The following is a 14,884-nucleotide window of genomic DNA, read 5'->3' as shown; positions in this document are numbered from 1 at the left end:
TGGTTTTATGAACTTGCGATGTTAGAAGGGGAAGTGGCATTTCACGAGAGCTTTCCAAAAAGCCCTCACTTTTTAAATTTTGACGATTAGAACCGGAGTTATGGCCATTTTAAGAATTTTTTTTTGGACCCTTATAGCTCGGGTCAGGGGGGTCGGAGGACCTTAAGTTTGGTATTGATGGAAAGCTCTAAGGCCCAGCTATAACATACTAAAATTTGAGTCCGCTGAATGCCATAGGGGCGGAGCTATTGAGAAAACAAAAAAAGGGGGGTCTTCAAAATGGCGGAAGGAGGGGTGGGGGGTGGGGGGTCTATGCACCAAGTTGCAATTTTCACCCGATATATAACCTTTGCCGAAAACCGTAAGTCGATATCTTTTTTAGTTTAGGAGCTATTAAGCTCCAAAGAGCGGCCGGCCGGGAACGTAAATTAGCCACATATATATTCGTGATCAGGAAGTGCTGAAACACATTTTGGCCAAATTTGAGGTCGATCGGACGACATGAAATTTTGTTAGGATTATAGTAGGTGAGATTGTTAAGAATCTCACCTAATAAAAGCCAAATTAATATAGAATAGGCAACCGAAAACCTCAAATTGGCAACCATAGTTTCGGAGATATCTCGTGAAATTTGTACGAAAACGGGAAAAATTTTACACTAAAACTGGTCACATTTTTTAGATTTTTCATTTTTTAGAATGAGAAATCCGCATTTTCAAGATGGCGCATAATTCCTTGCATTCTAATTGGCTAATAAATATTTCACTGAAAATTTTTGAAGAAATAAATTTCTACTTCAAACTTCGCTTAATTTTAATTGGGAATTGATCAGCTTTAGAAATAAATTACTGCCTCATTCTTTTAAATTAATAAGGCACTTCAAGTGTAAGACATATGCAAAATAAATGAGTTTCATGATTGAAAATGCAACGTGTGACTTATCAGTCATAACTATCTCATGAATTATTAAAATTGAACTGCTTCACTTTCAAATTCTGTCGATTCTGTCTCTCCTGTGCAATAGAATTAAGTCACTGTGTTTTGAATCAGGTGAAATTAATACCACAAAACTTTTCAAAAAAAACACAAAAGATTCGAGTGAGGAAGAGGAAGTGTTTAACTTACTTGGAGGAGAAGACTTTGGTGCAACTAATTCCTTCATTTAAATCACAAAGAGCCTCGTAGTCATTGTCCAATTCCAGCTGGATTTCCACGTGTGTAGTGTAGACGGAGAGAAGAAGTCCAATCAGCGATGACATGACCATCGAGGAGGAAAACTGGCTCTTGCATTCATTCACGAACATGACTGAATCACTTTAGCACTTTTCACCACCAGCTTTTCCTCTTTTTCCTTTCCTCCCTCTCACTCTGGTCTTTCCCTTGGAGCAGACAACGAAATGGATGGGAATGGCGACAATTTGTGTGTGCAGAAATTGGAAAAACCTCCAGTTTGTGTGACTCTATGGGACGAAATGAATGTGAAAAGATAAAGTTGACTTTCTCAGGGATGCTTGAATCTTCTTCTCTCCTTCACGTTCACAATAGATTTTCCCATTCCTCCCACACAACTCACACAAACCAAATTTTCCACCCTAATTCCCTCTAGTACAAGTTTTACAAGGTTATTCATCGAAACTTATATATATAATCCACTCAATCTACATACTTATGAATAAACTTATTCACAAGATTATCTAATGCTCCTCTTTTGGGGGGAAGATCTTTGTATACGGAAATGGAGGAAAATGGTATCAGTCGAAGACAGATTTAATTATCCATCTCTAAAATCTTTAAAAAAATTGTGAGAGAAAAAACACAAAAAATGTTGTAACAAATTGAATCAGTTAAAGTCGCATTTTAAGTATCTGTTGCGAATTACACAGTTAAGCACAAAGTGTAGTAAACGTCGTTTTGCAAATGAAATAATCCAATTAGTAAATAAATCCGCAAAGACGAAAAATTGAAAATCTTTTCTCACACTTTAAAATCAGATATTTTAAAGCTGTTTCGCTTCTTTTTTCTTTGATCATGTCATAACATTCCGGAATTATATTATTTGATATTTAGCTTCACGCTTTAAAAAAACAGCAGGAATCTTTTTAAAAAGGGGTGGCAAAGCGTACCAGGCTTTGCGAAATGCTCGAACTCCTGATTTACAGTAGGTGTCAAAAGTTTGTTGCCTCATGTATTTTGGAAAACCAGATCCAAAAAATGATAGAAAAAAATACTTTTTCGAATTTTTCTTTTTGCAAATTAGTTGCATGCAATCCGTAGATCTTATTTATGTATTCCGAAAAAATATTTCATTTTATTACATATAAAAAATAATTGTTTTCCAAAAGTTGTTCATTTTTCATGCGTCAAAAGTTTGTTGCCTCATTTGGAAAAGTAATTCAAAATGGTCAAAACATGCAATCAACTTAATGTAAACCAGTTACATTTGGAGTTTATGAGATTTGAAAGGCAAATAGTGGGTTATTATTAATATTGTTATAGCATAAAAAGAACATAAATTTTCTGCGGAATAATGTAAATTTTATTAAATTTTTTTTTTGTGTATGTAATTTCTAGATAACGATACTTTTAGCATGCTAAGATCTTCAGAGATCCTTACTCTTTTTTTCAGAAGAATTTTTATATATGGGAGTCGTGTCCTTACAAACAATCCTTTTTATGAATTTGAAGGATATTAAGCGATTTAAATGGAAAAACTAGAAAATCACAGGGGAAAAAGAAATAGGAATATAGTTTTTTTCTAGGAAAATCTTCCTTGAATCCCTTGAATCCCTTGAATCCCTCCACAGAATGTCCTTTGATATTAACACCATACTAACATCCTACGATGTACTGTTATTTGGATAAAATATGTTTAATAAAATATTTTTTCCTATATCTTAAAGATTTTTAGTGGTGATGGCGAGAGAACTGGATTTCTTGAGTTGTCCACATGTTCAAAAGTAATTCAAATGCATAATTTCTAGGGATAATGGAAAGTTTTATGATCCTATGATGTTCAGGAGAATATTTTTGTAAACGATGCAAATCGTCCTATGCATCCTTTTAATGGATTTAAGGATATTTAGGGATTTATGAGGAAAATTTGAAATACTTCAGGGAAAATAAGGAGATAGGGATATGGTTTGTTCCAGGAAAATTTTCCTTGAGTCCTCTTCTACACATCCTTGAGTCATCCTTTGACGCCAACATCCCAGAATGTACCATTTTTGAGAGAAAAACAAATTTCATAAAATATTTCTAACCAATTTCTTAAAGATTTCCATCTTAATCTAGCTCAGAAACTAGACGGGATGGACCATAACTTTCTTCGGAGTTATCACTCAGGAGACACCAAGGAATCCGAAAATACCGGTCATTTGAAATCACACGGAAAAAGTTTTCATTTTGTTGCACAGTGTAATTAAAATTCAATGAATTAGGGTTGTAAAATACTCGATGAAAAAGCATTTTTTTATGATCCTGATGAAGATGAGAATATCGAATGGTGAAAAATCTTTAAATACAGGAAGATCTTTAAATACAGGAGATGAAATTTCTAATTCAGACACCAGAAAAGAATTGATTGAGGCTTCAAATGCTAAATGAGTAAGAATATCAAAATATTTTGTAAAATCGGAGCAATGGCAGCGTTTATAGTTTACATTTCATCCATACAACACTTTTCTGTCACTCCATCTCAATCCTTGATATTTTGGTTTAAACGGTTTAAATACAAAATTTATTTAATTTCACGAATTTGATTCAAGATACCTGACGTCCACCAACTTGAGCTCTAAATCGAATTTGCATGCAATCCGAATTAGCTCACGTTAAGAATCTAACCTACATTAATCTAACCTAAACTTATCACTAGCTTTAAAGCTTAAGTCATATGTCGACTTTGAGGTGATTTTCGTTAAGATCGATCAAGCCATTTTCGTGTAGTAAATTGTCAATGTTATGAATTTTCATAAGGATAACGTTAATTTCCCAAGGACTGACATTCTTTTTAAATTGGGTCTCGGTAAATTTTAAGTTATACCCCAATACCTACAAAATGGGCCTAGTCCCGTCTCTGGTAAAAGGTTGGACCAACTCCCATATATTTTTGCCCATTGTCCTTTCAAGACCGTTCCAAAAAATTAAATTTGAATTTGAACAAACCTGTTTAAAAATGAGCTCTTTAAAGCGGTTGAACTTTGAGCTAAAAAAAATTCAAAATGGAAAATTTTACGGTTTCCGAAAATCCAAAAATCCTCAAAAGGTTAGGGGAGACTGGGGCAAAAAGTCACAAAACGGATATATTATTTTTTTATAAGCTTCCCGAGTACATGCAAAATTTCTAATTAGCACAGTTTTATAGGCAATTCACCGCTCTACAACTTTGTGGAAGTCATTTTCTTCTATTTTGTAAGGAAATATATTTATTGAGCCGTTTTCTAAAGGGTAATTTTGTGATCATTCTCAAAAATGCTGGGGCAAATAGTATCAGGCATAAGAAACTATCACATTTTGATTCGTTTTATTACGGGATTCCGTAAATTTAAGTAAAATACCTAGATTACATATTTTCATAGGAAATTTATTCTTCTATACCTTTGTAAAACACCGTTTTCTCTATCTGATCGAGAAAAGCGCATTTTAAGCTATTTTACAAGAAAACACACAAAAGACTGCTAATCGTTTGACCAATGCAAACAACAAGCGGCGACACATAGCATTGACGTATCTTTTCACCGTGGAACATCAGAAATTGTTTCGGTTTTTGTTACTTTTTACCCCAAGTGGTCGTTTTTAATATAAGGATTTCTGGAGAAAAGAATCTTTGTAAAATTCTAAAATAGATATCGGATTCTTATTCAAAGAATATCCAGATAATTTGGGAAATATTCACCAGTGCATCGAGTTTAATATAAGTAGCTAATAATTGATATCTTCTGCACGGAAAATATTTCAAAAATAGGGCTAAAAATTTCGATATTTTTTATTTTCTAAATTCCTTGTTTAAATTCTAACAAACTTACAACATTGAAGAACCTTACATTGAAGAACTTACGACCTATGGAGGTTATCTATGGAAAAAATTTAAGCCGCTATCTTATTTATCTTGGGAGAAATTGAATTTTAAAATTTTCGATTTGTAACTTTTTGCCCCAGTCTCCCCTATAGAGGGGGAAGTAAAAGAAGGACCATCCAAGATGGTCCGAGATAATGATGACGGGTCCCGGTGAAAATCGCAAAAGCCAAATTTGAAAGCCGAAATCCCGAACGCCAAAAATCTCGAAAACCAAAATCCCGAATTCTTAAAAGTGTCATAGCTACTCCCACGATTGCACTCACGCTTGCTAGAGGCGAATGGAAATTTTCTGTGTCTTGAGAAATTATTCTACACAGTATCCTTCATATAATTTCATTCCTTTCAGGATTTTATATCAATTTCGATCACTAAAGATCGGAAATTGCTATCTCTTACGGTTTAAGCTACAAAACAGTGATAACTTGAAAAAATCGGATTGTTTTGAGCTCTTTGACCGATTTTTTCGACTTTTCTTATGTTTGACAGCTGTCACCTGAATATTGGAGAAGGCTCTGTGTACTACTCCCTTTCTGAATACGATCAGCAAAAAATAGAAGCGTTTAACAAAATCGATACATTTAAATATTTAACGCATAGAGAACCATCTATCCATCTATTTAGATTTAGAATATTGGATAACAATCCCATCCTAACCTAGTCCGGGGACACTAATTCCAATCAACACACACTATGCATTAAACTGATAGTATTCTTTCGAGAGAACCCTGTGTAGCAGATAGAATTAGGAGGGTCGGTGTCCGGGGAAATGTGGGTGAGGTGAAAATTAATTTCCTCTCGCACTTAATGACAAACATCCTACTCTCCCCTGTTGTGACGCTCTGATGTTATGTGATGCACAATGACGTTGGAAGGATATTCATCTGATTGGAAAAATCAATGAATTGATCACGATTATTGTGAATTGATCGGCGCACATGATAATGAAAATTGTTACACTATAACATGAGCTTGTATCTGATGTTGGGGGGGTGTTTATTGGATCATTGCCTGAGAAAATTCTGCTATGAATTTCACAAACTCCCTTTTCCTGTCCCGCCCCCACCCTCCGCCCAAACACTCCCCGCAATCTATATAGACACAATTTAATCTGCCGGAGTGAACAAGTGTACAGAAATTATTTGTGGCATTTTGCCTTTTTGTTATGAAGGTGGGTGTCCTACTTGTATCAAAACAATATCAACAATCTCTCTTAGGATAACATATCAGTTGCGTGATAGAATAAATAGAAAAAAAAGGAGCAACAGACAGCTTAAATTTGCTCTTCTCTCATCTCAATCTTCACCACAATTCTCTCATCAAATAACCTCCATCCTTGGGCAAATTCATCCTCAAGAGTTGATGGAAATTTTATCTAGATGATGCAGAGATTATTTCTAATTGAACAATTATTTTGTCTCTCTCCTCTTTCTTTTGCTACTCCACCAGAATTTTTTTCTTCTTCTCCCCAAACTTTATTAGACACTTTGTGCTCAATGAAGCACTAGCAAGACTTTGGGTAAGTACAGTAGTCAAGAAAAATGTGTGAAGAGTACGTTAAATTGTTAAATAAATATTTTCTGAGATGGAAGGTAAGAGTTTTTTCACAGACTTTAAAAAACACAGATTTAAAACCTTTTGCAACTTCTGAACAAACTTGAGATATTGCTTAATGAAGTTAAAATAACAATTCGTAATCGTTCGGGTATCTTCGGAAATTTACGGACAAGGTTCGCAATTTAACGAAAGGTTGGAATTTTCCGTAGAATTGAAAAACTTGATTAAGTGTGAGCTAAAATCGAATAAAACACTGGATGAAACATAATATACATCCTCTCGAAGCTAAAAACAAGATCGGGAATCCTTCGGGTAGTATCGGGAAATTTCGGGAGAGATCGATATTTAGTCAAGAAAACCAATTTCTCAATCAAAACCGAAAGAATTATTTGACCAAGTTCAGAAAGTAGTTTTTCAAAGCTAAAGTAGAGATCAGAAACCTCTCGGGTGGCTTCGGAATGTTACGTACCAGAACGGTAGTTCATCGGTAGAATACTATTTTTCGAAAAACTAAAAAACTGGATTAAAAATTGAATGATACGTTGGGCAAGGCTTAGAAAGTAGCCTCTCAAAACTAAACTTAAAATCAGAAATCTTTCGGGTAACCTCTAAATGTTACGGATAAGATCAGTAGTCTATCAGATACATTAGATTTTCTACAGAATTTAACAAATGAATTAAAAATCGAATGAAGCACTGGATAAAGTTTCAAAAACAACCAATCAAAACTCAAATAAAGATCGGAAATCCTTCTGGTAAGATCGGACGTCGTTCGGAATGTTACCGACAAGATCGATAGTTTATTGAGAGGATGGAATTTTCTACAAAACTAGAAAACTGGGGTGACATGATGACTAATTTTCGAAACTATCGACTGTCGATTCTGAAAGATTTAAGCGATTGCTGTACTTCCTGTGACTAATATAGGTATTTATCTACAGCCACATTCTTTTAAGAATATCACAATAAATGGCTCGGCAATGCGCAAAAAGTCGACATTCACTTAATCTAACAGATATAGATTTATCGATAGTGTCGAAAAGTTATCATTCCACCCTTGGATTAAATATCGACTGAAGCGTTGGGCAAAGCTTTAAAAAGTAGTTTTACGAAGCAACATTGGAATCATCGGAACGTAACAGATAGAGACGCTAGAATTTACACAGAACCTAATACTGGCTTCAAAACCAAGTGAAGCCTTAAACAAAGCCTCACAGGGGCTTCTAGAAAGTAAAATAAAGATCGTTTAGCTTTCGTTGTAGCTTCGGAATGTTACAGATCAGATCGGTAGTTCGTCGAGAGGATAGATTTTTTTCACATAACTCGAAAATAGAAAAAATAAATGAAATGAAGCCTTGGACAACGTTCAAAAATAGTCTTTTGAAGCTAAAATAAAAATCTGAAATCATTCGGGACGCTTCGGAATTTTACGGACACGATCGGTATTTTACAGGTAAGTTAAAATTTTACGCAAAAATCAAAAACTAGATTAAAAATCGTTGGGCAAAACTTTATAAGTAGCTTTCCGAAGCCATAATGAAGATCGGAAATCCTTCGGATCGGTTCGGAATGTTACGAACGTGATCGGTAGTTTATAGATAACATAGAATGTTTTAGAAAACTGGAAAATTAGATTAAAGAGAGGTCAAAGCGTCCCAGCTTTGCAGAGTCCTCGAACTCACGAGAAAGAGTTATTCATGTATTATCTTTTCGTATGCTTTTTGGGTAGAGACCGCTCTAATACCGATTATATTTATTGATAAAGTAAAAAAAAACATTACAAAATAAGAAATTATTTAAGAAAAGTAGGTTCTATAACAAATAAAAAATAAATCAGAGAAAAGTACCAATTTACGGATATAATTACTGATTTCAAGATTTCAAGATCTTTCAAAAAAGTACAAATTTAAGCAAACCGGTTGAAAAATATGTCCTCCGAAGTGGTTAAACTTTGATGTTCGAAAATTCGATATCGAAATGATTTTCAAACACAGGTGTCTAAGAACGAAATAAGAGTTATTTTCGAAATAAACCAAAAAACATGGTTTTGGATGAGAAGGAGGAGGGTGGGGGAGGGGGGAATAAAAAAGACAGTCCTAGATAATGTTGACTTATAGGGGAGTCGTCGAAGACTGAAAGTTGATATGTCTTTCCGTTTGGCTTCTAACCGGTTCACAAGCTTTCGAAAAAACAAAATGTATTTTTGAAAAAAAATCAGAAAGATACATTAATTACGGGTACTGTTCCGATTCATGGGCGATTAAGTCCCATGCACTTGGGTTGGAAATTTCAAGATCTTTAAAAAAATCCAAATTTAAGCAAATCGGTTGAAAAATAGGCCGTCCGAAGTAGTTAAACTTTGTTGTTCGAAAATTCGATATCGAAATGGTTTTCGAACATAGGTGTCCAATGACGAAATACTCGCTTTGACTGTCTCTAAAACTAAACCGAAAATGAAAAAAAAATCGTAGGAGCCGTTTTCAAAATAAACCAGAAAAATATGGTTTTGGAGGAGTTGCGGGGGGGGGGGGGGTTCGTCGAAAACTGAAAGTTGATATCTCTTGAAAAAAAAGTGGATTATACAACTGCTGTCTCTTTGAGTTCGAGCAGTAAAATTGAGTGGTGCGTTAAGCAAAATAAATTTAAAGGGTAGTCTTCTGAACTAAGAAAATGATCGGAAATCTTTCGGATACTTTCGGCATATTACGGGCGGTATCGGTAGTTTGCTGAGAAAAACATTTTCTTAGACTTAAAAAAGCAGATCAGTGTCAGTCACAAATTGGTAGGACATCTTATTTTTAAAAAATCATTTATCTCTTTTAAGGAACTTTTCCATAATTTTTCCCTAGAGGTCAGAAATTACGCTAAGACGGCGACTGATGCTTTCAAAGAGGGCACAATTGTAAAACCAAAATTATAAATTAAAAATTAAATTGAATTAAAGTATTAAAACAAATTTTAAATATTGTCTTAATGAAGGTACAGAAATGATTTTTATTCATTCGGACAGCTTCGGAATGTTTCGGAAAGCTACTTATTTTCTCCGAAATATTTCGTAGTTTAATTGATTCATCGGGAAAGGGAATATTTGTCAAAAAACTGTAATAAAAATTACATAAAAATTGATTGAATAGCTTATGTATGAAGCCCTGTAGCCTAAATTAAGATTAATGAACGTAAAGATGTCTACACCTCACACATTCTAAGCAGTTTTCATGAAAAAAAAATTTTTTTGAAGGAAAACGTCCACATTGTTGTAGTAAGAAACGTCAAAATTTTGTCAAAAATGCGATTTTTGACGAAAATTGCTCCCAATGTGTAGAGGCCTTAAGTAATTCGTAAATCTTTGGAATATTATGTGGGCTTCAGAACTAAGGTTTAGCTATATGGCTTAACTACTCTATTTCTTTATCAATTACGATTTTTTGGAAAAATTTAACTTAGTATTGTATTATTAAGGGCAAATGACCTATTAAGATTCTGAAAGAGCAATAAAATTGATTGCCAATTAGGATTCTGAAACCTACGGCAACAAGGCTAAACCGGCTAAACCTTTATTCTGAAGACCGCTTTATGCCGGCTTCAGACCTAAGGTTTAGCCCAGTTCCCGAGGGTTTCAAATTTCGAAATAGCAACCAATTTTATTGATTTTTCAAAACTTAATGGATCACTTGATCATAATATCCAATCTTGAGTGTTAATTTTCCATAAAATCTTGATTTATAAGAAATTAGAGAAGGTAAGCCATATGGCTGAGCCTGAGCCTTAGGTCTGAATCCCGTATTACGGGCAAATGTTGATTGTTGATTGCCAAAGTAAAAACAGGGAACAAATAATCCCGAAATTTTGAACTTGCTCTTAATGTTTCAAAGATAAATTAATTAATTTCTTTATTAATGGATTATTATCATTAATGGATGGCATTGTGACCAATCTTATCTTTCATCTAGAGCTGTTATTCTCAACTCTCGGCGACCCAAACAAATCCACAAAATTTCTCGCATTGTAATAAAGAGCTGTTGACACTAACATCACGCTGGTCCTAAGTGGATACATAAATTTTATGTACTGTAGCGCTATTACATATTTGCCTAGCGATGCGGTTGTGGAATTTTTCTCCCAAGAACCATCAGCAACTACTCTACAAAGTTCAAGGGGGCGAGGGTGAAAAGTGACGAAGAGATTTTCCCTTTCTAAAATTTTCGCTCCCCCCGAAGGCACCAAATTGGATGCTCAAATGCTGAACTGCGTTTTGTACATTTTGCCTATCCTCAGGCAATATATCATTTTTGAAATTCAACGTTCAACACCTTTTCCCACGTTTTCAGCCTCGTAACTTTTAGCACGAACAGCCGTCAATTAATCCCTCAATTATTGCCACAAAATGTTGCTTTAAAATTTCAGTCGACTTGCAATTACCAAGAGGATGAAACTCACGCTCAACTGATGCTCATTTGCTTGGGTAATATCATAATAAATGTGACAATTTGTGGGGAACTTCCTGACAGGATGTCTAAATAGCAATAAAGACGTCTCCGATTCAAATACAATTTAATAACAAAAATATTTTTCAACGTTATGATGATCGCGTAAAAAAATTGCCAAAAAAACAGAAAATTTAGAGTTTAAATTATGATTAAATTAGGAAGAAGTTAAATTAACTTGTGATTTTTTTTTAAGTTCATTTATCTTTAATTAAATAAACAAGCATTGAATAGTATTTGTAAGTTTAACGATTAATAAAAACTAACAAAAAACCACTCCATAGAATCGTCTAAATGTTGTGATAAGGGTAATAAAGAGAGGCTCTTATCTGAGATTACGACCTATTATAGTAAGTGAGCTCAAAGATTTATTGGATACTAAATCTGGAGTAGGAACTGTGACAAAACTGCAAGATTACGTTGATTATTCGTAAGAGCCGTTTTTTTTAAGAATAAAACTAAATGAGTTTTTGTTTAATTCTAGGGGACTTTAAAGATTTTTAATAAGAACTGAGTAACTGCCAGTCAAGTTTGGTTAATATTTCCTCCTTTAAGTTCTGGAGGAAAATCACAGGAAATGTTCCTTCAAAGCTAAATCGGATTCCCCCAGGAACGACATCTCCAAAAAATATTCTTCTTTTGACATTTTTGGAAAATTTGCCACAAAAATTCACTAAAATAATATCCCAAAGAATTTCACCAAACGTTTTTCACATTTTCCAGCAGAAAACAACAAATTTTCATGAAAAACAATCTTGAATCGTCTGTCAAAAATGATTGATGAATTTTGTTTTAGGGTGTCTACACATTGTTAGCAGTTTTCATCAAGAATTGCTCTTTTGAAGGAAATCGTCCGCATTGTTGCAGGTAGAAACGTCAAAATTTTGTCAAAAATGCGATTTTTGACGAAAATTGCTCCCAATGTGTAGAAGCCTTTAATGTGTAATGGGTAATTTCTTCAAAAATTTTTGATGGAAATAACCTTGAATTGGATATGATTTTTGAAAGAAATTGCCTATACATTATGGCCTCTACACACTATTAAGAATTTCTTTAAAAAATGCCTTTTTGAAGAAAATTTCCATTATCTTTGTAGGCTGAAACGTCAGATTTTTTTTTAAAAAAGGCAATTTTTGACAAAAATTGATTCTAGTGTGTAGACACCATTAGACAAGTTTTCTTAAAAAAAACCCATCTTTTTGTCAAAAATTCATACCAAGTGTAGGCAAATTTTTGATGCACGCTTCTTGAAGCACATTTTCGACAGAAATTTCTCATAAAATGTATAGACACCTTTAAGGGATTGTCTAATTGCAAAAAGCCCATGGACACTATTAGCTCAGACAACACATCATTTGTCACACATTTGTCAACACATCATAAAGAAAATTTCCTCTATCCTTGTAGGCAGAAACGTCAGAATTTTTAAAAAAAAGGCATTTTTTAAAGAAAGTTCTACTAGTGTAGACACCATTATATAAGATAGTTTCTTCCCTTCTAAGCAAAGAAGAGAAATAAGCGCCATTAAATAGACGAATTGTGTTATGTTGCTATCTTGATACCGATAGACGAGTTAGAGGTTAGAGCAATTATTACACTTCCAAATTTTATTGTCTAAAAGTGTCTCGGCTAGAAAGAGCACTATATATTTTGGACAAAATGCATAAGGTTTCAAAATTCGAACGGAATTTCGAACATCGTTTTAATAATTCCAGTAAATAATTAAACATTTAATACCATCAAAAAATTCAAGTTGAATGTGAATGAAAGATCAATAGTTAAAATATGAAGTCTATAATCCTTTTATTTTAGATAATCTTAAATTTTGAAATATTCAAGTTGACAAATTTTACCCCAGTCTCTCCTATCAATTTGCATTGAGCAGTTCGACGACTCAGAATATAAGTCGAACAACTCGATTTTTTCAAAGTTATTAATTTTCAAGAGTTACAGAGATTTTATAACTCAAAAATCCTATATTCTGCATACAAAATCTCCGCTTCCAATCGCTCTCCTCTAAAATTTACCTACTGTGAGTTGTTCGTTTTTTATTCTGAGTGATCGAGTTTATCTCATGAGAATCCTCATTTATTTAATTAACTTTTATGCAAAAGTGTTTTACAGTAATACAATTATTTTCCTTAAAAAAAAAAAAACGCCGCATAATTTTTTTGTTTTAAATTTTTAATACCTTCGAATAAGAAATTTTTAAATATTTTAATCGCCTGAAGTACAAAATTGTGATTCAAGACGCAAACCAAATGAGAGATGTGCAAACAAATCAGAAAAAGTCCATTCTACATGTCTGAGCAAGTTTGTTTAACAAAATAAACTTAAATCATCGTTAACCGAATGATTGAGATTTTAAATGGAGGTGAATGGGATTTTTCTAAAAAAAATTTGAGTCTTTGACAGCTATCATGTACAAATTTGAACTTGAAAATTCCGTTGCTATATATTTTATAAAAGCAAAATCTTTTTTTTTTCTATTGAAGTACCCTAATTCTTTCCCGGATTTCCGAAACGCAAAAACTTTCCTTAAAGTGAGGCATTTTCACATTTAATTTTCTGTTTGCCAATAATATTTCAATTATTTATCAATTATCATCATTTTTATTGTTTCATTTGACCGTTTAAATTATATTATTAATAAATTATATAATTAATAAATTTATTTTGGTGTGATGTTAAAAAGAAGAAGAATACGAAAGAAGAAAGTTGTGCTAAAGCCATTAAGTTCGAAAATTGTTTTACAGTAGACTCTCTCAAATTAGTGCATTTGGGAACTAAATGTCGCCCGAATTAGAGAAAAATTCAGGCATCAAATGGTTTTAAATGCAACGATTTTTTGTTCATCTGTATACTCATATTAAGTTCACATGCTCATATTAATTCTAAATTTCATGAAAGCCCCTCAACAAATGCAAATTTGAGTATATTTGCTTCATTCGATATTCATAATCGAACTTGAAAAATGTCAACAAACTTTCTTCAAATTTAACTGCTGTCTGAACTACAAAGTAGCTCGGAATTTTAAAGGAGCTGAATTAGCGAGAGTCTACTGTATTTGTATATTTTTATGGCTCCGTCTCACTTTTAGAGCAGGAATATTTCATGAAGTCAAAATTCAAATCCCTTTCTTTCTCACATGTTTTCCAAAGGACTCTGATTCTTTTGTATATCAAATTCGATTCAGCTAAATTGAATTTAGAGTGAGGTTTAAAAGAAGAAAACGAAGAGTACAAAAGAATGAGATAGACATATGCAAAGCATTTGAGAAAGAAAGGAATTTAAATTTCAATTTCATGAAATTTTTCTGATCTAAAAGGTGTGCCGGACCCATTAATATAAAATAGCTTTAAAAAAATATAATGAGTCTGGCACACCTTTTAGATCAGGAAATTTCATGAAATCAAAATTCCCTATCGTTTTCTTTCTCACACCTTTGACATATGTCTATGGCATTCTTTTGCACTCCAAATTCGATTAATCTAAATTGAATTTGTTGTGATGTTTAAAAGAAGAAGAGTGCGAAAGAGTGAGAGATGCGAATTTCGTCCTCAAGAAATTTTCCTGATCTAAAAGCTGGAGCTATAAAAAGATTTAATGTTTAAATGTTTACGATTTTATTTAGTATTTATTATTAAACTGTTTATGCTTTATCTTTATATCGCCTTTAATTTTGTGGGCTTATTGAACTTTGTGCATTTTTTTTAAATTTATTGTATTGTCCTCGTATTCTTATTCCGAATTGGGAGAGAAAATGACAGTC

General features: G+C 33.3%; 1 protein-coding gene across 1 annotated transcript in view; it reads right to left on the bottom strand.

Annotated features, from left to right (window-relative positions):
• Positions 1–14,884, bottom strand: part of LOC129806448 (vitamin K epoxide reductase complex subunit 1) — a 30,998-nt gene that overhangs the window by 12,101 nt on the left and 4,013 nt on the right. Inside the window, exon 2 of the mRNA XM_055855045.1 lies at positions 1,126–1,460. Coding sequence (XP_055711020.1) covers positions 1,126–1,304 — 179 coding nt within the window. The 5' untranslated portion in view covers positions 1,305–1,460. The remainder of the gene's footprint in view (positions 1–1,125; positions 1,461–14,884) is intronic.

This window comes from Phlebotomus papatasi, chromosome 3 (assembly GCF_024763615.1).
Source record: "Phlebotomus papatasi isolate M1 chromosome 3, Ppap_2.1, whole genome shotgun sequence".
Taxonomy (NCBI): Eukaryota; Metazoa; Arthropoda; class Insecta; order Diptera; family Psychodidae; genus Phlebotomus; species Phlebotomus papatasi.
This window is presented reverse-complemented; position numbering and strand designations above follow the sequence as displayed.